General features: G+C 53.3%; 1 protein-coding gene across 1 annotated transcript in view; it reads left to right on the plus strand.

The window, feature by feature from the left end:
• The window catches only part of LOC118351387 (ATP-binding cassette sub-family A member 13-like), a 51,391-nt gene that overhangs the window by 16,075 nt on the left and 9,531 nt on the right, over positions 1-25,785 (plus strand). The window contains exons 2-6 of the mRNA XM_035701815.2: positions 4,320-4,413; positions 7,529-7,652; positions 22,299-22,453; positions 24,266-24,294; positions 25,457-25,620. Coding sequence (XP_035557708.2) covers positions 4,320-4,413; positions 7,529-7,652; positions 22,299-22,453; positions 24,266-24,294; positions 25,457-25,620 — 566 coding nt within the window. The remainder of the gene's footprint in view (positions 1-4,319; positions 4,414-7,528; positions 7,653-22,298; positions 22,454-24,265; positions 24,295-25,456; positions 25,621-25,785) is intronic.

The following is a 25,785-nucleotide window of genomic DNA, read 5'->3' on the forward strand; positions in this document are numbered from 1 at the left end:
TGGCAAATGCCGCTGCCTCTCAGCTGGTTTTTAAGGGGGTCCATAGGAGTCACGGCCATGGCCACTGTGGGATGTGGAAGCTGGGATGCAGAGCTGGGCACTTTTGCCATCTCCTGGTGGGCCTGAGCTGTGGGCCACAGAGGGAAGCGTTCCCATTTAGCAGCGATGGGATTAGAAATGTCAAGCAAGATTACAAGATAGTGAGGACACTTGAGAAGGAAAGCATGATCCAAAAATGTGAGGACAAAGAGCGGCCGCCTCTGCGTGCCTCCAGGGAAACAATCTCATGAAAGGAGGTGATTCACTTGCTCACAATGGGCAGTGACACAGCAGAACTGGGTGTTTGGATACTTTTCTCTTCTGACCAGAGTTATTTCAAAGTCGGAACAATAGAAGATTTTTTTTCCTACCTGTGCTTTTCGGAGCAGCTGGTGATTGGCTTGTAATGACCCAAGTATTTTTAAAGTTTAACTGAGGTTCTCTTTTATTTCAAGATCTCCAAGAAACTTCCCAATTATACCATATAGAGTTCTATTTTTTTGACACTGTTATTTCCATTCGTTATTGGAGATTTTCCATTTATTTAAAGACTGGACAGGTAAGTACTTGTAGCTTCACAGCTGCCACTGACTACTTTAACTTGGCCGTGACAAGGCCCCTTAAATGATGATGGTCTCTATGTGCAGGAAGAAAATAATCCAGATGCTAGAAATAAAAAGTTTGGTACATTGGGTACATCAGAGATTTTGACAATAAAAAGGCAAATAAGACACTGAAGAAAAATATTTGTAATACTTTAAGCCAACAAAGGACCAGTTAAGGAGTCCCTTAATTAAAAAAAAAAAAAAAATAGAAGAAAGAAAAAAGAAAATTGGAAGCAATGATGTACAGACCAGTTTAGGAAAAAAAAAAAAAGAAAAAGCAGACAGGAAAAAAAATGCATCGAGTGGGTTCTGGGATAGTAAGACTGCTTCTTCAGTGTTAGACCAAGTATCCTTGAGTTTGAACCTGTCGGATGTAGAATGCTGTTTGTGCATTAGTGAGCACAAAGAGCCCGTTTAGCGTCTGACTGTAACTTTAGTGTATATTATACATGTAATAGAAACATGGACAGAGGGAATAAGGAGTTAATGGACCAGGAGTTATTATATACTAGCCTATGAAAAATACTTGACGTTAAGAATTAAAGAAAAATTCTTTTTGCATATCACTTTGAGAAAACATGGACAGAAATTTAAGTTTGTTAATCTTGGGTGCCAGTGAGGGTGGTTGGAGAGAAGGATGACTGGCTTAGCTTTTACGGAGGGCCTGCTGGTTGTGTTTATCCAAATTAAAAATCAAACACGGGGATCCCTGGGTGGCGCAGCGGTTTAGCACCTGCCTTTGGCCCAGGGCGCGATCCTGGCGACCTGGGATCAAGTCCCGCGTAGGGCTCCCCGCATGGAGCCTGCTTCTCCCTCCTCCTGTGTCTCTGCCTCTCTCTCTCTCTCTATCATAAATAAACAAATCTTTAAAAAAAAAAAAAAATCAAACTCACTTTTACTTGGTTATCTCACTTGGCAGTGGTACTCCATGAATATACTTACCAAAGGCAGCCAAACACGTGCAGAAAACTCATGATAGCAATGGCCCCAAACAGAAAACCTTCCAAGTTTCCATTGGTGACTGGTTGGATAAATTAAATTCTACAGTAGATTATCAGGTGCTCTTTAAAAATGGTGAGGTAGATCTATAAGTGCTGATATGAAAGATTCTTTCCAAAACCATTAGTTATGCTTATTTATGTTTTTTTTTCAAAAGATTTATTGATTTATTTATTTTAGAGAGAGTGTGTATTCAGGGAGGAGGGATACAAGAAGAGGGAGAGAGTCCCAAGCAGTCTCTGCGCTGAGTGTGGAGCCCAACCCTGCTCGATCTCACAACCCTGAGGTCACCACTGGAGCCCAAACCAAGAGTCGGATACTGAACCGACTGAACCACCTGGGTGCCTTGCTTATATATGTTTTTAAAAAATGAATTCAGGAAACTGTTCAGATAATTTATCCTTTGGGAGAGTGGTTATATTCTTTCTGTACTTTTAACATTTGCTAACCATGCAAATATGTAATTATTTATAATATCAAAAGTTGTTCTATGAATCTAGGTCTATAAACCATTTTGTTTTCTTTATACCTCTCTATCTTAAAAAATGGCTATCACATGTTGTTTAAAATTTTTAAATCAAAAAATTATGTACTTATTCTTCTTAATGATGTCAAGTCATTGTTGCATTTGAGGCACGTGTTCTGTTTTGCACATTTGTATTCAGCCAGAGTTAATTAGGGAATCCTCCCCCACCACGCCTCTACTCCCATTCTTCAGGAAATGATTATTTGTTGCAGAAAAGATGACCGGAACGGTCTGTGGTCTTCTGAGCGTTCTTGACCTCTCCTTCTGGTTTAATTACCATCCTTTGAGTCAGGTGGTGGCCTCCTGCAGACACCCTCCCCGTTATCAGGATGTATGATACTGGGCTCAGTAATTGGTCAGGAACTTTTCATAATGAAGCACTTTCTGGCACAAACAATATTATCTCATGAGCTATTACAAAGGTGGCGACTTCTTATCTTCTTTAATTACAGTAGGGGTGGGAACCTTTTCACTAGTGTTTCACCTTTATGGCTCCCAGCCACATGCACCCCACCTAATGCATTTAGATGCTGTTTCATTACAGGGAAGATTAGGGACAGGCAGTTCAAAGAGCAAAGGAATTGAAGAGATTAGACGTTTGTTTTGGTTCAAAGCATAGTAACTTGGCATCTGAAATAACCTTCTTAAGTGTTAGACTGAGTATCCTTCTCTTCCTAATCTGCCGACTTAGGTTTTTCTTCATGCGTTATTGAATGCCTAGCCTGTTTTGTGTCTGGTTATAAAGTTTTCTATTTGTGTGATGAATGGAAGTCTACAGGAGAACATTATCCAACATAAAAATCAAGGGAAGAATGATGACAATAAGAATAAACTGGTGATAATTGAAGATTTTCTCTTAATTAGTTTTTCACTGAACTCTACCTTGGGTATCTCTTTCTTAGATAATTAAATTCCATGTATCAATGGTAGTTCCTTTTTTTTTTTTTTTTTTTTACTTTGAAAATTCAGGACCATGCAAATTATTGCAATCCTTATCTGTACCTCTTTTTTTTCTACGTGAAGAGATTTGACTCCAATAATCTGAATTTTAGGAATTTGTTCCAATCTTTTTTTTTTTGAATTTGTTCCAATCTTAAGGAGGATTTTTATTTTTTCAAAAGAAAAATTTTTTATATGCAAAAAATATTTGTTGATGGAAGAATGTGAATTATGATATACCCATTAGGTAAGAACATAATGCCATCAGTAAGATGCTAGTTGTGAACCTCGTGCAGCAACAGCAGAAAATACTCATAAGGGGCATCTGGGTGGCTAAGTAGGTTGAGCTTCCGACTCTTGATTTCAGCTTAGGTCATGATCTTAGGGTCGTAAGATGGAGCCCTGAGTCGGGCTTTGTGCTCAGTAGAAAGTCTGCTCCTCCCTCTCCCTCTTCTCCTCCCTCTGCTTGGGCTCTCTCTCTCTCTCAAATAAATAAATGAATAAGAATCTTAAAGAAAAAAAAGAAAATACTCATAAAAAGAGGTGAGTGTGTGTGTGCTACTGCTCTCTCTGGGAAAATGTCTATTTGGATGGAAAAGGCAGGAATATTAAAGAAATTAGGAAAATATTGGGCACTTCAGTGGCTCAGTCAGTTGGGCATCTGACTCTTAGCTCGGGTCTTGATCTCAGGGTTGTGAGTCAAGCCTCATGTTGGGCCCAGCGTGGAGCCCACTTAAAATTAAAAAATAAATAAATAAATAAATACATAAATAAATACATAAATACATAAATAAAAAGAAAAATAGTTAACTTGTTGGAATAGGAGAAATATGAATGAAGTTATTTATTTAATTTCTTTAATGTCATGAAGTCTACCATAAATAAGAATGTGGAGAAAAAGGAAAGAAGTGGAAGACCTGCCTTTTGGGGAGAAGTATGAGGAGCTGACAGTCGTGGGTCTGGATGTAGTGACGAACTGGGCCTTCTCTGTGGGTCCCTGTCCCAAATGAGTGTTTTCAGAGATGCGCAGTAGGAATGACAAGGAGTTCCTTTTCATTTTTTTATTTTTTATTTTTTTTTTTACAAGGAATTCCTTTAAAGGAGGCCTGACCTGGCCAGTGTACCATCCTTCAGGAGAGGGGGATACCATCGTACTTTGCAGTTCATTCAATTTCTAATATATTTTTTTTTTTTTTGGACATCTTCTCCAGGTCCTTTCTCTTGCTGAATTCTTTTGGCCATGCATCCTGTTCATGATTCTGACAGTGCTTCGCTTTCAAGAACCTCCCAGACACAGAGACAATTGTAAGTGTCACTTTTGCTATACTTGTTGAAATACAGCCCTCTGGAGAAAAAAGTGCAGCTCTCTTTCCTCTGTTCTTTATAGACCCAGAACTCTGTGTGGAGTGAACGAATATTTATTGTAATATCGCAATAGCTATATTTCTGGGGTATGTGCTATAAGCATCAGTTTATGTTTTTTTTTTCTCTTAAGAATGAGGTTCACACATGTCTGCTCCATCTAGCACATAGATTAATTCCTCTAAACTGCCTCTTTGGGCATAGGTTTATGTGATATTATATGTATATAAAGAGTAGAAGTAAAAGTGGGAGGTACATTTCACAGTTTGCCAACATTATACTGGTGGCAATCATGGTTATGGTGGTGGGGAAGGTGGTGGTAGTGATACTGGTGATAGTGATGATGAAGATGTTATGGAGATGATGGTGATGATAATGGTGATGATGATGGTGATGATGGTGATGGTGATGATAGTGGTGATGATGGTGTTGATGATGGTGGTGATGATGGTGATGATGATGGTGATGGTGATGATGGTGGTGATGATGGTGGTGATGATGGTGATGGTGATGGTGATGATAGTGGTGATGATGGTGTTGATGATGGTGGTGATGATGGTGATGATGATGGTGATGGTGATGATGGTGGTGATGATGGTGGTGATGATGGTGGTGATGATGGTGGTGATGAAGGTGATGGGATGATGATGGTGGAGATAATAGCTGATGGTGATGGTCATGATGGTGATGATGATGGTGCTGATGATGGTGATGATGATGGTGGTGATGATGGTGATGGTGGTGATGGTGATGGTGATGGTGATGATGATGGTGGTGATAATAGCTGATGGTGATGGTCATGATGGTGATGGTGATGGTGGTGATGGTGATGGTGGTGATGGTGATGATGATGGTGATAATGGTGAGGGTGATGATGATGGTGTTGATGATGGTGATGGTGATGATGGCGATGATGGTGGTGATGCACTGATGACCCATTACCGATTAACTTCTGCTCCAAGGGCTTTATCAGAAAGACCCTTGTGTTTATCTGGTTTGAAATCTTAGCAGCGTTGCTGCTTATGAAATGGTGGCCTATTTTTTATCTACTGGATTTATGCCACTTGAAATATGGATAATGTGGCTAATTCTGAAAATGTTAATGAATAAAGGACTATTAAGGGATGGGCTTTATCTAAAATAGCACATCACTATCCAACAAAATTCATTCATTTACTCATTTGGCAAATATGTATTGAGGGCCTGCTGTGTCCTAGTCCTTGCTGAAGATAGAGAAGAGTATTTTCCGTGTCCTTATAAAGAGCGTGCCGTCAGGCCAGACTAATACAACACACTGGCAAAAATGTCACAATGGGATTCTGCAGAGGGGCCATGTAAGCACAGAGGAGAAGGCTCCTGGGGAATTGGCATGTGATCCTTTGTTGGACTAAGGTGTGCAGGAGAGGAATGATCTGGACAGGGCAAGCAGCTTGGGGAGAAGTGAAACTAAATGGGATTCCTTACAACTAAGAAGCAGGGAAGTGGCAGGTCAGATCCATAGGAGGTTTGTATGATGCTGAGGATGGTCACCTCCTAAGGGCACAGCGGAGCCATAGACCGTACAGCATGAAGGCCCAAGTCACTAGTGGCAAAATGTCCTTGAGTGGTCTCGTTGTAAATAACAAAACATTGAAAGTACTAGTGGTGCTAGTTCAGTCCTGGCAGCTGGGAAGAGCGGCCTGTGGTGGTCCTTAGGTAAAAGCCTACACCTGGTCCTCGAGCGTTCATCTGCCCTCACTCTGTATCGGGAGCCTGGTCCCAGCAAAGAAGTGGCGAGGGGAGGTCTGGCAGCGCTTCCCACACGTTGATGCAGAAGAGCACTGGTGGGGAGGAGAGCCTCAGAGGGCCCGGAGACCACACTGTGAAGCTGTGTGCACTCGCCGGCTGTGTGTAGGCTTGGGCCAGCGACCTCGCCTTTGTGATTTTACCTGCCTCAAGAACGGCCCAAGGACTCAGTGAGAAAGCCAGCAGTGAGCGTGTGGCCAGCGCGGGGCTTGGCACACAAGAGATGACCAACGCGGGGCGCCCGGGGGGCGTAGTCGCTTAAGTGTCTGCCTTTGGCTCAGGCCATGATCTCAGGGTCCTGGGGTTGGGCTTTCCTCTCAATGGCAAGTCCGGGTCTCCCTCTCCCTCTGCCTCTGTGATCTCTCTTGCTCTCGCTCTCTCTCAGATACATAAATAAAATCTTAAAAGAAGAGAGAGATGACGCACACACGTCTGTTCCCCTTCCTCACCCTTCCCGCTCTCCGCATGCCAGGACTGGAGTCCTCCATCTCTGCCCGCTGACGGCCCATTGTGGTGGCCGGCATCCCTGCCATGTCCCGGGGGTTGGTGGCACAGAGCATGTTAGGGAAACACGCCTTTTCTTACTAGCTGGCTACGACCCCAGAGCTGTGTCTGGTCTCCTCCCCAGCGCCCTGGGCCTTGTGTTAGCTCAGAACCCTGTTGGCCTCTCTAGCTTAGAAGCCCGCTGGCTCATCTTTTCTTCCTTTCTTTTGTTCTTTCTTTCTTCCTGTCATTTGCTTGTTCATTCAGTCATTGATTCACGATCCAACGTTAGGTGGCTGTCTTCTGCGTGCAGAGCATTGTGCGGAATGGACCGCGGGCATGGGGGTCTCCGCGCCTCGGGGAGTGCGGTCATTTCCCAGAACAAACCAGATTCCCGGGAAGGGCCCTCCGCCAAGGCTTTACTAGCTGCATCCCGTTAGATCCGCAGTTTCCAGGTTGCCTGGGGGCAAGGTTTCTTTGAGTACTCAGACTTTTATTTATTATTCATTTATTTATTAAAGATGGTGCTTATTTATCAGAGAGAGCAGGAGCCAGATGGGGGAGGGGCAGAGGGCGAAGCAGGCTCCCTGCTGAGCGGGGACTGGACCCCGGATCATGACCTGAGCCCAGGGCAGAGGCTTCACTGACTGAGCCCCCGGGCGCCCCCAGACCAAGTGAATCACGGGTTGATGCTATAATTACAGCATCTCAGACACTTCCCTTCTGACCGGGGAGGCATCTGCGTCGGCCCCCACTTATACAGACGCGCTTCTTCCTTGCTCGCACTCAGGTTTTCTGCAAGCCCGGGACCTGCCCAGCCGCGGTGTCCTCCCCTTCATGCAGGCCCTGCTCTGCAACACCGGCTCCACCTGCAGGAACGTGAGCTCCCCAGCGCCCTCGGAGGGCCCTCGGAGGTAAGAGAAAGCCAGCTTCCTGGCCAGGCTGGAAGTGAGGCCTCAGTGGCCTGGGGGGCCCGGGGCGGGGTGGGGGCTGGTAGTGAGGCCTCCGTGCCCTGGGGGGTCACAGAGCCTGAAGTCCGGGAACTGAGCACCCAAAGGCTGGTGTGCTCCCTGGCAGCCCGCGGCAGGCTGGGGCGGCCTCCTGCCGCTTGTTCTTGGACCCACGAGGGACTGTGGACTTGCAACCACCCGCGCGACTGTTTTCCGTAGCTTAACAGTCTGGCTCCAACCGACCGGCGCAGTCAACTGCGGTCGTGGCACCAGGTGCCACCGGCAGGTGTGAGTGCGAGCTGCCCACTGGGCTCTCCGTCCCGTCCGTGGCTGAGATCACACGGCCCGCGGGGCATTCACCAGCTCACACGGGGTGGTGGGCTTCCGTGACCGGGCCACTCTGGGGCTGCCTGGGGATGGGGGTCGCTCGGCATCCAAGGCCTCAAGGGTGGGAGCCCCTGGGTTCCCTACGAGACGACTCAGTACACAGAGGCTCTGGAAACTTCTCCAGAAGAGATGGGGAAGGGTGATGGCTCAGCTGCGCCGGCTGACGCTCGGGTCGGCTCCATCCTAGCCTCCAGGCCGGGCCTGTCTAGGCACTCGCATGGGAGGGGCGCTACAGCACCCCTGCACCTCCACCCCACGACCCCGAGGGAGCTGCAGGCTTCTGGGTGACTCGTGACACACCCCGTGCGACGTTCACCTACCTGCCTGTACTGGAGACGCGTAATCGAAACGTGAGACGTAGAGAAAGTCATTTCGAAATTGCCGGACGTCAACCCGAGATACTCAGCGGTCGTTCTGTTCCTGCAGCAACTAAAGGGGTAACACCCTCTTTCTGGGAGTTTGGGGGGCTCAGCTCGGTGGCATCTCCTCCTGGGGCTCCCCCTCCTCCCCTCCTCCTCCTCCTGCCTCTCTTCCCTCCCCTCCACCCCCTCCTCCTCCTGTCCTTCCTCTCTGTCCTTCCCCTCCTCCCTGTCCTCCCTCCTCTCCTTCTCTCCACCCCGGGCTCTCCCTCCTCCCTCCTCTTCCTCCTCCCCCTCCTGCTCTCCGTCCTCGCCCTCCTCCCCGTTCTCCTCCTCCTGCCCCTCTTCCCTCTCCTCTTCCCCCTCCTCCCCGTCCTCCCCTCCTCTCCCTCCTTCCCATCTTCTTCCTCCTCCCTGTCCTCTCCACCCTCCTCTCCTCCCCCTCCTCCCCTCCACCAGGGGCTCCCCCTCCTTCCCCTCCTCCCCCTCCTCCTCCTTGCCCTCCTCCCGTCCTCCCTGTCCTCCCTGTCCTCCCTGTCTGCCCCCTCCTCCTCTCCACCCAGGGCTCCCCCTCCTCCCCCTCACTCAGAATGGACCCTTAGGGTCTGTCCCAGTAGGGAAAGGTGGGCTTTGCCCCCAGACAGTAGCCCTGTTTACTGCTGGGCATCTGGGGCCTCCTGGTGTCTCTGACCCTTAGGGTTCCCTCACCGGCCTCCTGGCTCTTGAGTTTGGAGGACAATGCCCGCCGGCTCTTACTTCGCTGGTGACCACAGCTGCTCTCCTCCCCCCACTTCCCTGCGCCCACCTCCCTTAGCCGATACTCAGGGACTGTCCGGACCCTGGACAGCGTGTCATACCCCGTCCTGGGGCCATCCGTGCCAGGCAGGGCAGCGGGAAGACTTGAACGTCGTAGCCAGGGAGGAGTGGCTCTGGGCGTCTAGAGGTGCCGAGGCGGGTCTGAAACGCACAAAGTGACGCAGGCAGAGTGACCCGCAGGCCGTGGGTGGTGTGGGGACGTGGTGGGGGGCAGAGGGGCCGCAGGTGGGTGGGGAGGACATTGGCGGCCGGCTGCAGGCTGCTGGCCTGTCCACCCCCCACCCCGTTCACCTGTGAGTGCCCTTGAACCCCAGGGCCGCGCAGACTCCATCCGTCCATGGGCCTGTGGTGAGCGGCTCAGAAGCGGCTGGGTTTATACCCGCGAGAGCAAGCTTCCCCTTGGGTCTCTTCAAGCCCCATCGTGGCGGGTTTAGTGTGGAATTCCGAGCCCTGGGTCAGGCCGGAGCTTCGCTCTGGGTGGGAATCCCACATGGCATCACCGTGGGAGGTGCTCCCGAGCACGGCTTTTGGGAGCGACAGCCCTGGGCTCCAGGGGGGCGGTCGGGGCTCAGGAGGAGTCGCCCTGAGAGCAGATCCCGAGCTGCCCGCGCCGAGGACGGGGTCCGCCTGGGTTTCTGGGGGAAGCCTCTCCCGGGTGTGTGGCCCGGCCCACCTGCCCTCGCCCCGTCTGGGGCAGGGGGCTGCGGAGGAGGGTGGGCAGCTCCCCACCTCCCTTCCCTCTGGCGTCCTCACTGCGCGGCCCTGGGCTTTGTCACCTTTCTTCCTTCTCAGTCCCCGAGTCCTCGAGGGTCACCCCTGCCCGCCCCACGGTTTGCACGCTTTCCCTAGTCGCCCCCATTCTGCCGCTCCGGGGTCCTTTACGAGCAGCCGGACCCTCTGCCTCCTCCCAGGGCTAGTTCATCCTCGCCCTGAGAAGGAGGGACGCGGGCAGTCCAGGAGATTCTGTGGGGGCCCTGACCCCGTCCCTGACGTGGATGAGACGCCGGGGCTCGAAGCCCAGGGCCCGGAAAAGGTTCTTGGGATGGCTTTGGTGCAAACAGGGTTTTATTGGAGCCCAGGGAGAGAGGCCTGTGCCGGGGGCAGGGGGAGGGCGCGCTGTAGACTGTAGACTCTCAGGCCAGGCCGGGAGGGGTCAGGGAGTGCCTGAGTCCCTGAGGAAGCCGCGTTCCAGGACCCCGGGTGGGGGGCTGGTGGGGGGAGAAGGTCAGTTATTACGTCTAACACAATCTGAGCCCTGAGCCCCTTCGGGTGGACATGGGTGGGCCAGGTGCTCGGGGTGACCCTGCGGGCTTAGAGGTAAAGGGAGTTTCTAAGGGGACGTTTCTGTGTTGGAGCAGACTCATGGGGTCTTGGGGGTCGGGCCAGGATGGGGCAGCTGAGTCCCTGGAGGAGGGTCCCCCTGCCTGGCTCAGGGCGTGTCACCGGGCTACAGGCGGTAAGGAAATGTAGTGACTTCCGTCCTGCCTCTGTTTCCCCCTCAGTCCTTCTGGACACATGTCATCCCCTTCCCCTTGGTGCTGTGCCCTCTGCACCCTTCACTCTGCGGGCTGCCCCCCAGCCCTGAGGTCACAGGTCCCCTCTAGTGAACGCTGATGCCCAGTGGCTTCCTCCGTGGCCCCTCCATGGCATGCAGGTCGGAGTCGCCCCTCCTGGTCGGGGCCTAGCGACCAGGGGCTCCTGCAGTGGATCCCGCTCCCGACTCTGCCTGTGCCCTCCTCCCCTTGTGACCTTGGAAATGAAGGGGCAGCATTGGGGTGCTGGGAGGGGGGCCTCAGGACCCGTTCTCGGGACGCTGACGCCTGTCCACACGCGCTGGCCAGAGGGGCCTGGGCTGCGCGCTGGACGGACCGTGTCAGGCTGCAGCCGGGGCCCTGATTTCAGCTCCGCTGTCGCCTCAGGCCTCGTCGCCCCCCTTTATAGTTTTCTCTCTGAGGAGCCACAGAGCAAAGACCGCAGGGTCCTGGGGTTCATTTCTAGGCCCTTCCCAGCACTCAGGCCCCTGGCCCAGCCTGCAGACGTGCTCCCCATGACCCGCAGGACATGCTCCCCATGACCCGGGCCGCCCACGTCCCTGGGTCCCTCCTCCCCATGACCCAGGCCGCCCACTTCCCCGGGTCCCTCCCTGGCGCTCTCTGATTCTCATGGGGATGCAGGGGTGTTCTGCTAACTTTCATTTGTAAATTCCTCCCCAGGAAAGCTGGTTTTATTTTTATAACATGTTAATATCCTAGTTTTAAAAAAATATTGTTCATTTATTTATTTGAGAGAGAGAGAAAGAGAGAGAGAGAGCACGCAGGGGGAGGAGAAGGAGCAGAGAAGCAGGGAGCCTGCCAACAGGGGCTCATTCCCACGACTCCGAGCTCATGACCTGAGCAGAAATCAAGAGTCAGGTCCTCAGCCAGCTGAGTACCCAGACGCTCACCACACGCCCACCTAGATGCCCACTAGATGCCCACCAGGCACCCACCCAGGTGCCCACCAGATGCCCACCTAGACGCCCACCAGGCACCCACCACGTACCCACCCAGGTGCCCACCTAGACGCCCACCAGGCACCCACCATGCGCCCACCCAGGTGCCCACCACGTGCCCACCCAGGCACCTACCACGTGCCCACCTAGATACCCACCCAGGTGTCCACCAAGACACCCACCCAGATGCCCACCCAGGCACCCACCACACGCCCACCCAGGCACCCACCACGCACCCACCTAGACACCCACCCAGATGTCCACCCAGGCACCCACCACACACCCACCTAGACCCCACCCGGGTGCCCACCCAGGCACCCACCACGCACACACCTAGACCCCACCCAGGTGCCCACCCAGGCACCCACCACACGCCCACCCAGGCACCCACCACGCACCCACCTAGACACCCACCCAGGCGTCTACCACACGCCCACCTAGACACCCAACATGCGCCCACCAGGCGCCTGCACACGTTCCTTCTAAGTACAGTTGCTCCTTTCGCCCTAGTGTTGAATTCGTCCAGGCTTTGGGTCTCTGCGTGGGGTGAGGATCCAGTTGCACTTGTTTCTCTCATCCGGTGAGCGATTCCTTATCTCCCCTCAGGAGCAGCTCTCCCATCCCCCACCGATCTGTGTGGAGCTGCCCTGGAGCTGCCCGCGGACAGGTGGCCCTGGTGCCCTGTGGGCTCTGGAACCTTCTAGACGGAGCCACCCTGGCCTGCGCTCAGGGCCTTCCTCCTGGAGCTCCGCCGGGCAGGCACGCCTACCTCCCTGTGTCCCATAGTGTCTGTGCTTCCTCGTGCACTTTACACACGTTTCGGCGAGGGCCCCGAGAGGACGCTGCTGGGATTTTGGTCGGTGTTGCGTGAATGTCCCCGCGGGGCTTGTTGGTATTTCCCCGTGAAGGCCATGGACACCTCCGCTCACACTATCCTAGTTACCGTGTATTTTTGGTTGCTGTTGCGAATGGGATCTTTTTAAGATTTTATTTATTTATTTATTTATTTATTTTATTTTATTTTTTTAAATTTTTTTTATTTATTTATGATAGTCACACAGAGAGAGAGAGAGAGAGAGAGGCAGAGACACAGGCAGAGGGAGAAGCAGGCTCCATGCACCCGGAGCCTGGTGTGGGATTCGATCCTGGGTCTCCAAGATTGAGCCCTGGGCCAAAGGCAGGCGCCAAACCGCTGCGCCACCCAGGGATCCCTAAGATTTTATTTATTTATTCACGAGAGACGCAGAGAGGCAGAGACGCGGGCAGAGGGAGAGGCAGCTCCTGCGGGACTCGATCCCAGGACCCGGGGGCACGCCCTGAGCCCAAGGCAGACGGGCACTGTGCCCCTCGAGCTTTGAGGCACTTCCAGTTTCCCCGAAGCGTTGTGCCAGGTCACCTAGTCACCTCCTCACGTCCGCGAACCAGGGCGCCGGTGCTCCACCTGCCGCCGCCTCCCGGTGTTTGGGCGCCTCCTCCTTACGGCCAGGCTCCACGTCACGCCGTCGGGTGTAGTCTTACCTTGTGTTTCCCACCGTGGATGCTGTCGGGATGCGGGGCGACGGGCCGCGGCCGCCCGAATATTCCTTCAGGGTTTGCTCTTCCTCCCGTTTCGGGCTCACAGCTTCCAAATCCCTGGCGTTTCCTGGAGCTCAGGACTTGGCCCTGGGGTCTTTGTTGTGTTAATGACGGTGACTTTCGGACCTGCCCGGGGCTGGGGGTGGGTGGGACTCTCAGGCCAGGCTCCCCCCCCCACCCCCCCGCAGGTGGGATCCGGTGTTGTAGGAGCAGGCCCCACCCGGAGGCCTTCCTGCAAACTCTCAAGGATGTGGCTCGGAGCTTCTGGGCTGGAGCTGGGGGGCTGGGGGGCTGAGGGGCTGGGGAACTGGAGGGCTGGGGGCTGGGGAGCTGGGGGGCTGGGGGCCAGGGAGCTGGGAGCTGGGGGCTGGGGAGCTGGGGGGCTGGGGGGCTGGGGGCTGGCGAGCTGGGGGGCTGGGGGGCTGGGGAACTGGAGGGCTGGGGGCTGGCGAGCTGGGGAGCTGGGGGGCTGGGAGGCTGGGGAACTGGAGGGCTGGGGGCTGGGGGGCTGGGAGGCTGGGGAGCTGGGAGGCTGGGGGGATGGGGAACTGGAGGGCTGGCGGTTGGGGGGCTGGGAGGCTGGGGGCTGGGGAGCTGGGAGGCTGGGGGGATGGGGAACTGGAGGGCTGGGGAGCTGGGGGGCTGGGGCGCTGGGGGAGCTGAGGGGCTGGGGAACTAGAGGGCTGGGGGCTGGGGAGCTGGGGGACTGGGAGGCTGGGGAACTGGAGGGCTGGGGAGCTGGGGGGCTGGGGAGCTGGGGGGGCTGAGGCGCTGGGGAACTGGGGGGCTGAGGGGCTGGGGAACTGGAGGGCTGGGAGCTGGGAGGCTGGGGAGCTGGGAGGCTGGGGGGATGGGGAACTGGAGGGCTGGGGGCTGGGGGGCTGGGAGGCTGGGGGCTGGGGAGCTGGGAGGCTGGGGGGCTGGGGGCTGGGGAGCTGGGAGGCTGGGGGGCTGGGGAACTGGAGGGCTGGGGAGCTGGGGGCTGGGGAGCTGGGGAGCTGGGAGGCTGGGGGCTGGGGGCTGGGGGCTGGGGAGCTGGGAGGCTGGGGGGCTGGGGAACTAGAGGGCTGGGGAGCTGGGGGGCTGGGGAGCTGGGGGGGCTGAGGGGCTGGGGAACTAGAGGGCTGGGGGCTGGGGAGCTGGGGGACTGGGAGGCTGGGGAACTGGAGGGCTGGGGAGCTGGGGGGCTGGGGAGCTGGGGGGGCTGAGGCGCTGGGGAACTGGGGTGCTGAGGGGCTGGGGAACTGGAGGGCTGGGAGCTGGGAGGCTGGGGGCTGGGGAGCTGGGAGGCTGGGGGGATGGGGAACTGGAGGGCTGGGGGCTGGGGGGCTGGGAGGCTGGGGGCTGGGGAGCTGGGAGGCTGGGGGGCTGGGGGCTGGGGAGCTGGGAGGCTGGGGGGCTGGGGAACTGGAGGGCTGGGGAGCTGGGGGGCTGAGGGGCTGGGGAGCTGGGGGCTGGGGAGCTGGGAGGCTGGGGGCAAGGTGGCTGGGCCCTGGCACCTCCCAGGTCCCCCAGGGCAGCTGGTCCACCCCACTCTGATTCAAATCCTGTCATATCGTCATAAACTGGCAAAGGTAAGTACGTGTTCCCCGAGTTCCCTGCGTCGTCCTAGCCACTTAACCTAAGGCAGTGGGGGCGGTCTGTTGCTGGCACCCAGCTGGGACGGGCTGGGACGGGCTGGGGCGGGGCCGGGGACTAGGGCTGCCACTGGGCAGGTGGTGTCGGCAGTGACTTGGCTTCTTGGGCACCTGCTGGTGTCTGACAATTGCTATCTGATGCGGCGATGGGGGCGCCCGCCCCAGGCGGGAACCAGTCGGGGCATCTTCCCCGTGTCTGTTGTTCGCGTGAACTCTTGGTTCAATTAATCGTTAAGTTGTGATCTTTGTTTTTACCGAATTCCTACTGTCCCTTACATATTCTGGATACAAGCCTTTCATCGGAGAATTGTATTGTGAATATTTTCTTCCAGTTCGTGACCTGCCTTTTGAGGAGCAGCAGATTCCTTTCCTGTTTCGTTTTGTCTGGGTTTGGGTTTCTCTGTTGTTCCCCAACAGAAATATTCACCTCCTGGGAGATCGTGGTTTCCTCCCAGAGGAAGGCAGGTTTCCTCCTGCTTCTAGATTTTACAGGTTTAGCTTCTGTTTCGGTGCACGGTCCGTTTTGAGTTGATTTTTGTGTTTGACGTGGGGCGAGCGATGAGCTTCGTGTGCCCCGGGGAGCTCGCCGGTGCTCCACGTGCGGCAAAGCCTGTCCTCTGCCGTCACGCCGCGTTGGTGCCTTTGCGGAGGGTGGGGAGCCCGCTACTCAGAGTACCCTGTAGTCCTTCCTGCTCTCACGTCTCAGCCACCCTGAGACTCGCCAGGGGCAGATAGTCTCAGCTGTAGAGAAAGCCTCAAAATCAGGTGATATAAGAGCTTCATTTTTTTTTTTTTAAGATTTTATTTATGGGCAGCCCTGGTGGCACAGCGGTTTAGCGCCGCCTGCAGCCCAGGGCGTGATCCTGGGGACCCGGGATGGAGCCTGCTTCTCCCTCTGCCTGTGTCTCTGCCTCTCTCTCTCTCTCTCTGCATCTCTATGAATAAATAAATAAAATCTTTTAAAAAATAATATTTTATTTATTTATTTGAGAGCAAGCGAGCGCGAGCGGGGGGGGGGCAGAGGGAGAGGGAGAGGCAGACGCCCGCTTAGCTGGGAGCCGACACGACTCGATCCCAGGACCCCAGGGCCTGGATCCTGACCTGAGCTGAGGGCAGACACCCACTGACTGCAGCACTTACATTTCTCTGGTGGTTACCGATCTTGAACTTTTTTTTCTTTTTTTCTTTTTTAAGTAGACTTCATGCCCAACGAGGAACTTGAGTCGTGATTCTCAGATCGAGGGTCACACGCTCCCCCTACGGAGCCACCCGGGCGCCCCGGTTTAACCATTTTTTAATGTGGACAATCCCCGCTGGTGGCTTTGTAACAGATCCCTTAGGCCACGCCGCCGGGAAATCCAGTTTTACTTCTTGCTTTTCTTGCCTGGACGCCTCTTCTTTCTTGGGAAGTGTCACGTGTTCCTGTTCACACACGTTCTTCATGTTCATCGCCAGGTCGTTGATTTTAGACCTTTTCTAATGTAAAGATTAAAAGCGGGCAGCCTGGGTGGCCCAGCGGTGGTTAGCGCCGCCTTCGGCCCAGGGCGTGACCCCGGGGTCCAGGGATGAGTCCTGTGTCGGGCTCCCTGCGTGGAGCCTGCTTCTCCCTCTGCCTGTGTCTCTGCCTCGCTCTCTCTCTCTGTGTCTCTCCTGAATAAGCAAGTAAAATCTTTTTAAAAAAAATATTAAAAGCTTTGCGTTTCTTCCCGGGTGTAGCTTCACGCCGTCAGAGATCCTGATGGGACGTATTTTCATTTGTACGAAGTTCAAAACACACACTGAATGCTGTGGGCTCTGCTTTGACTCGTGGGTTACTTGCAGGTCAGATGCTTGACCTTTAAACATTGGGACGTTTTCCTTGAGGCCTTTTATTACTAATCCATACGCAATTCCACGGTGGCCAGGGGACGCTCGTGATGAAGGTCTTTTCTAGTTCGTCGAGGCTCCGCTTCTCCTGCAAAATAACAAGAAAGGAATCAAAATCGAAATCTTGATTGTAGATTTTTTTATTTCTTTCAGTTCTATGGTGCTTTGCCACGTTTACTCTGGGGCCGTGCGGTCGGTGCGCACGCGGGACCATTAGGGGTTTGGTGGCGCCGGGCAGTGTCCCCAGCACTTAGGCTGTGCAAGCCCTGCCCTGGGCATCGTCCACGTCTGAAGTCGGCGTCGTGTGGTGTTTGTGCAGACGGAGCTTTCCTCGGCCCAATGTCTCGTACCGTCCTCCTCCGTCCTTCTCCTTTCTGGCTGCCCGTGGCTTCACGCCGACGACCTAGATGGCGCCTGGCCACTTCTGTCTTTCCCGTCCTGACAGTTGCTGTCTAACCTACAGACGGTTTACCCTGAATATATTGGATTCATATACCGGCACGTGCTTTCTGCTTCTATCGTCTCTTGTGTACTCTGGTTTTCCTCTTTATTGCCTTTTTCATGTAAGTGGAGTATTTTTTACTTCACTTTTCTACACGACTGACTTATTAACTCTAGCATCTTGCTGTATTTTTCTTTTCTTTTTTTTTTTAGGATTTTATTTATTTATTTGACAGAGAGAGAGAGCGTGCACACACAAGCAGGGGGAGCAGCAGGTAGATGGAGAGGGAGAAACAGGCTCCCCCCCCCCCCCCCCGCCGTGGGGCTCGATCCCAGAACCCCGGGATCACGACCCCAGAGGAAGGCAGGCGCTCAACCAGCTGAGCCACCCAGGCGCCCCTTGCTGTATTTTTCTAACGATTCCTGCCATTTCATGCTTGTGCATGTGTGTCTGCGGGAGTGATTTCTAGGAGCAGAATTACAAGTCAGGAGACCAGTACATGTGTGATTTTGATGGTGTTTCCCAGATGCTCCTTATGGGGGTTGTAGTATTTTTCATTCTGTCTTCCAAGGTGTGAGGATATCTCTCCCACCGTGGTGAGACCGGGAGCGGTCTGCATGGACTTCTACATTTCTGTCAGTCTGATTTCTCATCGTTCCTGATGAGAAATGATCTATCAGTGCGGTTTTATTTGCATTTTTCTCATTATGGGGATGTCGGGCCTATTTTTATATCTCCATGTGCGGTTTATCCTTGTTTTCCGGAGAAATGTTTACTTGTGTCCTTTGTCCATTTTTTTCTCTTGGATTGTTATTTTTATTCTTGATTTCCAGAGGCTCTTTACATACAAAGGGGCTAAACCCTTTGTCATAGAAGTTGTAAATATCTTATGTGAGTTTGTCATTTATTTTTTGACTTTTTTTTAACTTTCATCTTGAAGTGATTATAGACTTTAAAGAGTCGTAAAATAGGACTTTGAGTTCAGCTTCCTCAAATAGTGACATCCTGTTCAACAATATCAAACCTGGGAAATTGACGTTGGTGCCATATTATTGTTAAGTAGACTGTAGGTTTTGTTCTGTTTTCACCTGTTTTAGCTGCACTCCCCCGTGTGTATTGTTAGACAGTTTGATCTCTTGCGTGTAGGTTCATGTAACCATCACCACAATCAATACGCATCTTGTGTTCAATCAATATCTTGTATTGGTTTGATCACAGATAATCTCCAGGCTCTCCCTGTATAGCTGTGAGCACCCCTCCTTCAAGTTCTAGCGTGTTCTCTGCCTCCATACTCTTCGCATTTGGAGCTATAATTATATATGCATTATATCGTGTATACTTTACAGAGTTTAGGTAAATTTACGTAAGGTCACATAAGTTGAATTACATAGACTATAGCTTCAGGAGATTGGTTTGCTGTTTTCTGCTGAGCCTGTGCTCTTAAGTTCCACCCACCGTACTGGGTGCGCCAGCTGTTGGCTCTTATTACTGAAGAGCGTTTCAATTTATGTTTCCATACAAGTTCTTTTTTTTTTTTTAACAGTTATTTTATCGGTAGTTTTTAAACAGCTGAAAATTGCCCTGTGTCCCTGAAGAACGAAGGCCGGTAAGCAGAGATTTCTTGCACCAGCGCCAAAGCCGTCGGGCCATGGGGAGCAGTCTCTTCCCACTGAGTCGTGAAGTGGTTAGAATTTACATGAACTCCGCCGTGTCTCGTGTCCCCAGACGCTGTCTTGCTGTCAGTTGGGACCGTTTCCCTCCCCATCTGACTGTGGACTCACTTCTGGTCTCTCCAGCAGCTCTTTCCCCAGAGAACCCGGGAAACAGTCCAAGACCTCCGAGTTTCAGGGGCGGGGGCCGGGAGGGGATCCCCCTGCAAAGGAGGCGGGGGAGTCCAAGAGGGTGCTGTGGACACGGATTCTGTTTTCCTTGATGACAGCCAGTGTGCGGTGCAGCCTGCGTCCTTTCTGGAAGAGATCTGAACAGAGATCCTTTATACATTTTTTAAAAATTAAATTCAATTAATTAACATGTGCTGTGTTGTTAGTGTCAGAGGCTGAGGTCAGTGATTCACCAGGGCTCACCCCGTCCCGGGCCCCCCTGCGACTCTGTCCCCCCTCTCCTCCCGCGACCTGTTGTTTCCTGTCATTAAGAGCCTCTCATGGTTTGTCTCCGTCTCTGATTTCGTCTTGTTTGATTTTTTCCTCTCTTCCCCTGTGATCCTCTGTCTTGTTTCTCAAATTCCACAGGAGTGAAGCCATGTATGTGTCTTCCTCTGACTTAGCTCACTTGGCGTCGTGCCCTCTAGCTCCAGGCACGTTGCTGCAAGTGGCAAGATTTCATTGTCGGGACGGCTGAGTAATATCCCGTCGTGTGTAGACCCCATCCTCTGTACCAACCGTGTGTCGCGGACCTGTGGGTGCTCTTCAAGGACGCCTCCGGACTGAGAGTGAGGCGGCGGGGAGACCATTCTTGCTTTTCTGTCGGCGGGTGGACTTGCCGCAAGCTCAGACGCTCCTTTACACCCAGGCTACGGCAGGTTTCAAAAGCCACTTCTCCCGGGAAGGTCCCCGTGCGCCAGCAGGGGACAGTCACGGTGGCGACTTACACGTCTTTCCTCTGGAGCCCCCTGGAAAGGGAGCAGTGTGCGAGCCACCCAAGGGTGTTCCTAGAATTATGTTTGCCTTTGGATCTGGTTGCCTTAAGAATTAATCCTAATTCTCTAAGAGCCCACCTAATTGTAAAGTAATAAGGAAAATGAGCGCAGATCGTGATGGAAACAATTACTCCACTGCTTTCTCTTGCTCCCTGGTCCCTGCAGCTCAGGCTAGAAACGTGTCGCGTGTTAGCACTGCCGTTCGCTCTTATTTACAGAGCGCGGGGGGCCGGACTCGGGGCTCAGATCTTACATACGCTCCCCGTGCTGACCCTCACCAACCCTGGTGGGTGGAAAATACTAGGATCCTGTTCCGCTTTATTTTTTTAAAGATTTTGTGCATTTATTTGACAGAGAGAGAGAGAGAACGAGCTGGAGGATGGGCAGAGGGAGAAGCAGACTCCTCGCTGACCAGGGAGCCCGACTCCGGGCTCAATCCCAGGACCCTGAGATCACTCCCTGAGCCAAAGGCAGACACTTCACCGACTGAGCCACCCAGGCTCCCCAGGATCCTGTCTTAAGGAGGATTTTGCAGGGTGCTGGGGTGGCTCAGTCGGTTGAGTGTCTGACTCTATTGCAGCTTAGGTCTTGACCTCAGGGTCGTGAGTTTGAGGCCTGCTTTCCATGCTGGGCGTGGAGCCTACTTAAAAAAATAAGATGAAATAAACAGGATTTTCCGAGGGCGACTCTGAGGCCAGGGGAACGTTCATGGGGAAACTGAAGGGTGGGCCTGAGCACTTTTCGGGCTTCTGGGATCCTCAGACTCTTGGCTGGGAACCTGTTGAGTGTTGCCAGAACCAACCATTGCTTCCTGGTCCTCTGGGAGGGCCGTTTCGTTAGTCGTCTGGGGGCTGAGAAAGAAGCTGGTCAGCTGGCAGTGGCCTCTTGTGAGTCCTGCCCCCCGCCCCCCGCCATTCTGCACCTTGCTGGTCAAACATTCCTTGGTAACAGGCCAAAGGCGGATCTGGACTCAGGAGGATGGAAATTCTCTACACCCCAATCCGACGGCCCCTCTGGGATTTCCCTGGGCACGCTCGCTCTCTCCTGCTTGCTCCCTTTCTCTCCCACCTGCACACACCAGTGAGCACACACACACAACACACACAACACACATCACTATTTAACTCAGGATTTTCTTTTTATTTATTGGTGTTCAATTTGCCAACATACAGCATAACACCCAGTGCTCATCCCCTCAGTGCCCGTCACCCAGTGCCCCCGTCCCCCCGCCCTCCTCCCCTTCTACCCCCCCTAGTTCATTTCCCAGAGTTAGGAGTCTCTCATGTTCTGTCTCCCTTTCTGATATTTCCCACTTATTTTTTCTCCTTTCCCCTTTATGCCCTTTCACTATTTTTTATATTCCCTAAGTGAATGAGACCATATAATGTTTGTCCTTCTCCAATTGACTTATTTCACTCAGCATCATACCCTCCAGTTCCATCCACATCGAAGCAAATGGTGGGTGTTAGTCGTTTCTAATGGCTGAGGAATATCCCACTGTATACAGAGACCACAGCTTCTCTATCCATCATCCTTGATGGACACCGAGGCTCCTTCCACAGTTTGGCTCTTGTGGATGTTGCTGCTATAAACAACCCTGTAACCCGGGACTTTCTATGTATTTTTTCTCCTGCAAACATTTGTCATGCTAGTAATAATTCATAATCTGGTCTTATGGACAATTAAGGTGGTTTTGAAATAATAATTAGAAAAAGAACATACGGGGCGCCCAACTGGCTCAGCCGGTGGAGCAAGCGACTGCTGACCTTGGAGTTGTGAGTTTGAGCCCCACGCTGGGTGCAGACACCTGTTGTCCTGGCGAAGCCGGTCCCAGCTCCTGTTCCGGGGCCCACACAGGGTCCTTCCCGTCCCGAGTCTTCGCACCTGCTCGCTCTGGCCCCCGTCGTCCGTGGCTCACCGTTTCGCTGTCAGATTCCAGCTAGAGAGAACGGGGAGGCGGTCCAGCTCGAGTCCCTCTGGACGCAGCCTTTCTGCCTCCGTCCCGCATCCTCTCCGGGTGTCCCGGCGGCCCCCCTCCCGGCCCCGCGGTGGGTCGTGCGCCTGTGCACCTGCGTCCCGGAGGCCCGCCCCAGCGCCCCTCCCCGCCGGGCTGGGCGACACGGGCCCAGGAAACCGAGCGCGTGGCCCGCTCCTGCACAGGTGCAGTGCTCGAGCGTCACGGGCAGTGGATTGAGGACGGCTTTCTGGCTTCCAGTTGGCGGAGATTTTTGTAATTCTCATAAAATGGTCATTTCCCTTGGGGATGGAGGTCACGGAGCCGGCTCCGCAGGGGGTGGGGGGGTTAGCGGAGAGCAAGAACCCTGGCAGCCCCCCGGGAACGTGATCCTGTGCGGAGCGTTATTCATTTTCCTTATTTGAAGTTCCTCCAGATTCGGGGCTACCGCTGGCCGTCGTGAGAAGGTCAACGACCTGGCCTTCCTGGAGGAGATGCAGGACCTTGCCGAGGGGATTTATGAAATCCTGGACAGGGCGAAAATCCTGCGGGAACTGTGGGCAGGAGGATCCAAGGATGCAGGCAAGTTGGTCTCTGCCTGTTGGGCCCCCTCTGGACACGGGCCGAGCCCAGAAGGTCCCTAAAATCCTGTTTACGCCTTAGTTTGCCTTATGGCACCAGGTTGTGTGGTTTGGGTCTGTGCCTGAGGCCCAGCACCCGGGGCTGGTTGTGAGGCCGATTTCTACCAACGTCCTGCCCGGGAAGGCGCCGGCGAGTGGGGTGCGGCCATGAGGGGGTACGGCACACTGGTGTCTCCCTGCAGGTCCCCCCCGCCCCGTGTCTCTCTCTCTTTCCGGGGGAGCTGGGTCGGTCTGTCAGTGTTAGTGATGCTTTAAGGTCCTGGAGGATCAGCTCTGCAGACAGAGCTTCAGGGCCTCGGGGCCTGTTACGTCTGGTCCACGGGACGTGTGCCCGCGTCCTAAGCGCTCCGACTCCAGGTGTCCCCGCGTGCTCCGGCAGCAGAATGGGATGCGGGGCTCCTGGAGCCTGGCTCACCCGTGGGGAGGCGTGGACCGCGACACAGGCCGCACTCGGCCGCCAGGTGCTGTTGCATTTTAGCTCTGAGCTAGATTTGGATTCTGGGGAGACAGTAAACAATGTTTCAGTATAAGCCTGTCTCCAAAATTACGTACTTATGGTGAAAAAGTACATGTCGTTTACCTGAAATTCAAATGTAACCGGCCACCTTGTGATTCCATTTGTGAAATCTGGTGACTCTAAATTCCTGCCTCAGGTGTTCTTTTTATATATATATATTTATCTTCCCATGGATTATATATGAGGGAATGTAATGAAGACGGGCAGGTTTCGCAAATGACCCCAAATGTGTCAGCAAAGGACCAGAATCCCTCCAGACTCAAGTGATGGAAGCCTTGTATTAAGCACTATCACAAGATCATTCTACTTTTATAAAATGTGGTTTTCTTTATTTTTTTAAAGATTTTATTTATTTATTTCAGAGAGAGCGAGCGGGGGTGGGGGGGCAGAGGGAGGAGCAGCAGGACTCGATCCCTGAGCAGGGAGTCCCATGTGGGACTCGATCCCAGGACTGGGGATCATGACCTGAGCGGAAGGCAGATGCTTAACCCACTGAAGCCCCCAAGGGCCCCTAAACTGTGATTCTCAAGTGAGGTTTTCAATATTCTATGAAGCAGAGAACCATTTTTTTAGACTTTACGCCCAGTGTGGAGCCCAACACAGGCCTCGAACGCATGACCCAGAGATCAAGACCTGAGCTGCGATCGGGAGTAAGATGCGCGACCGACTGAGCCACCCGGATGCCCCAAGAACTAATATGTTTTTTGAGATGAACTTTAGTTTCCACTTTGTTTTCAGTGTGTTGCTACTTTGAGCCGTTCCCATGGCGTACGCGCCAAAGAAAACCCACACCTTCACTTGTGACACAGTCGGGTGTGCTTGCCACCGCACGCGCGCTCCCCTGTGTCCCGCTGGTTCCTTCACCTGACGCAACCACCCCACGGGTTGGGGCTCGGTCCTCTGAGCCCCACTGCAGGCTCCAACTGCGAGTAGTGGGTCCCCAGGTACTTTTGTTTGACTTGACTACAAACCTGAGATTCCCACAAACCCCTCCTGGTTGGGAGAGTGGCCCGTAGACCTCCAGCTGCTTTATTGTTTTTTTATAAGATATTATACCGGATACAGAGGGACAGCAGATGAAGCACAGGGACCAGTTCCTTCAGACTTCTTCCTCGGCTTGGGTGTCATCGTGTTTTGGGATGCGTGATAGCTAATTCGATTTTAGAACAAATAGGGGCCCAGCAAATGCTTGCGGATTGCTTATTGAACTAACATCTGAAATCTCTTTTATTGTAGATTCTTCTCACGGCTCCAGTTTGATAGCAGTAAGTATTTCTTATTGAAGATTCTATTTATTTATTCATGAGAGACACAGAGAGAGAAGCAGAGACGCAGGCAGAGGGAGAAGCAGGCTCCATGCAGGGAGCCTGATGTGGGACTCGATCCCGGGACCCCAGGGTCACACCCAGAGCCGAAGGCAGGCGCTCCACCGCTGAGCCCCCCAGGCGTCCCTAGCAGTAAATATTTTAACAAAAGTTTGAAACTTAGTCTCCAGAGACCTAAGAGTTAAGTTCAAAGCACTGGTTTTTACTTTATTTTTCAGTCACTTGTTTTTTTAAGTAATCTACACCCAACGTGGGACTCAAACTCACAACCCTGAGATCAAGAGTCACGCGCTCCACTGACTGGGCCGCAAACACTTCCTCCTAATGAGTTTTTGGCCACATGGTGTGGGAGCCGCACTGGAGGTGGCCCGGCCCACCCTAGGAGATGGGCTGAAAGGCGAGTTCTAATTCTCGCAAGCAGAGGTGCCGCTCTGGGCGGAGGTGTGACCCCTGGGGGAGGTCAGTGGTCCTGGGATGCTCTGGGGGCCCACGCTCAGTTTTGCCATTGCTAACGGCTTGCTTTGCCATTGCTAGCATGTGGTGTGGAAAGCTCAGGCATCTAGAATGTTCCGAAGTGTCCGTTCCACAGGCCGGGCTGTTGGAATATGCGTTTCCTCCCCGTCTTGCCCCGGCATCCCAGCCTCCCTTGCTCCCAAGGCTCATTTTTAAAGCAGCTGCTTTATGGCTTCAGCGACATGGGTTCTACCCCCCTTCAGCACAGCTCTGCCTGGGGAGGGAGCCCTCTGACACCCACCGACTGGAATGCACATTGTTAATTCTTGGCCTCCTTCTCATTTTTAGACTTTTATTTAAAATTTTTAAAAAAATTTATTTATGCATCAGAGAGAGTGAATGAGTGAGAGAGAGAGAGAGCAGGAGTTGGGGAGAGAGAGAGAGAGGGGGAGTCCCATGTGGGGCTCAGTCCCAGGACCCTGAGATCATGACCTGAGCTGAAGGCAGATGCTCAACCACTGAGCCCCCAGGCGCCCCATTATCTACACAGTATTTAACCTCCCAGAGGCTCCTGCGGCCCACCCAGCCCCCCTACTTCAATCATGAACATCATGAGAGGGCAAACTCCTGGTATTTTGTTTCCTAACAGATGGATCTCAATAAGACCGAGGAGGTGATCTTGAGGTTGGAGAAACTCCACCAGCAGCCCCACATCTGGGATTTTCTCCGCCTGCTGCCGAGACTGCAAGCAAACGACGTTTGCGCTGAAGACTACATCCGTGGGGGGGTGCACCTGCTCCATGCGGCCTCGACGTAAGTGCAGGACCTACCAGGGGCACGTGTGTGGGCGGTTTCCTCCACACGTTTTCTTTCTTTTTTAAAAAGATTTTATTTATTTATTCATGAGAGACCCAGAGAGAGAGGCAGAGGCACAGGCAGAGGGAGAAGCAGACTCCATGCAGGGAGCCCGACGTGGGT

This window comes from Canis lupus, chromosome 18 (assembly GCF_003254725.2).
Source record: "Canis lupus dingo isolate Sandy chromosome 18, ASM325472v2, whole genome shotgun sequence".
Classification (NCBI taxonomy): domain Eukaryota; kingdom Metazoa; phylum Chordata; class Mammalia; order Carnivora; family Canidae; genus Canis; species Canis lupus.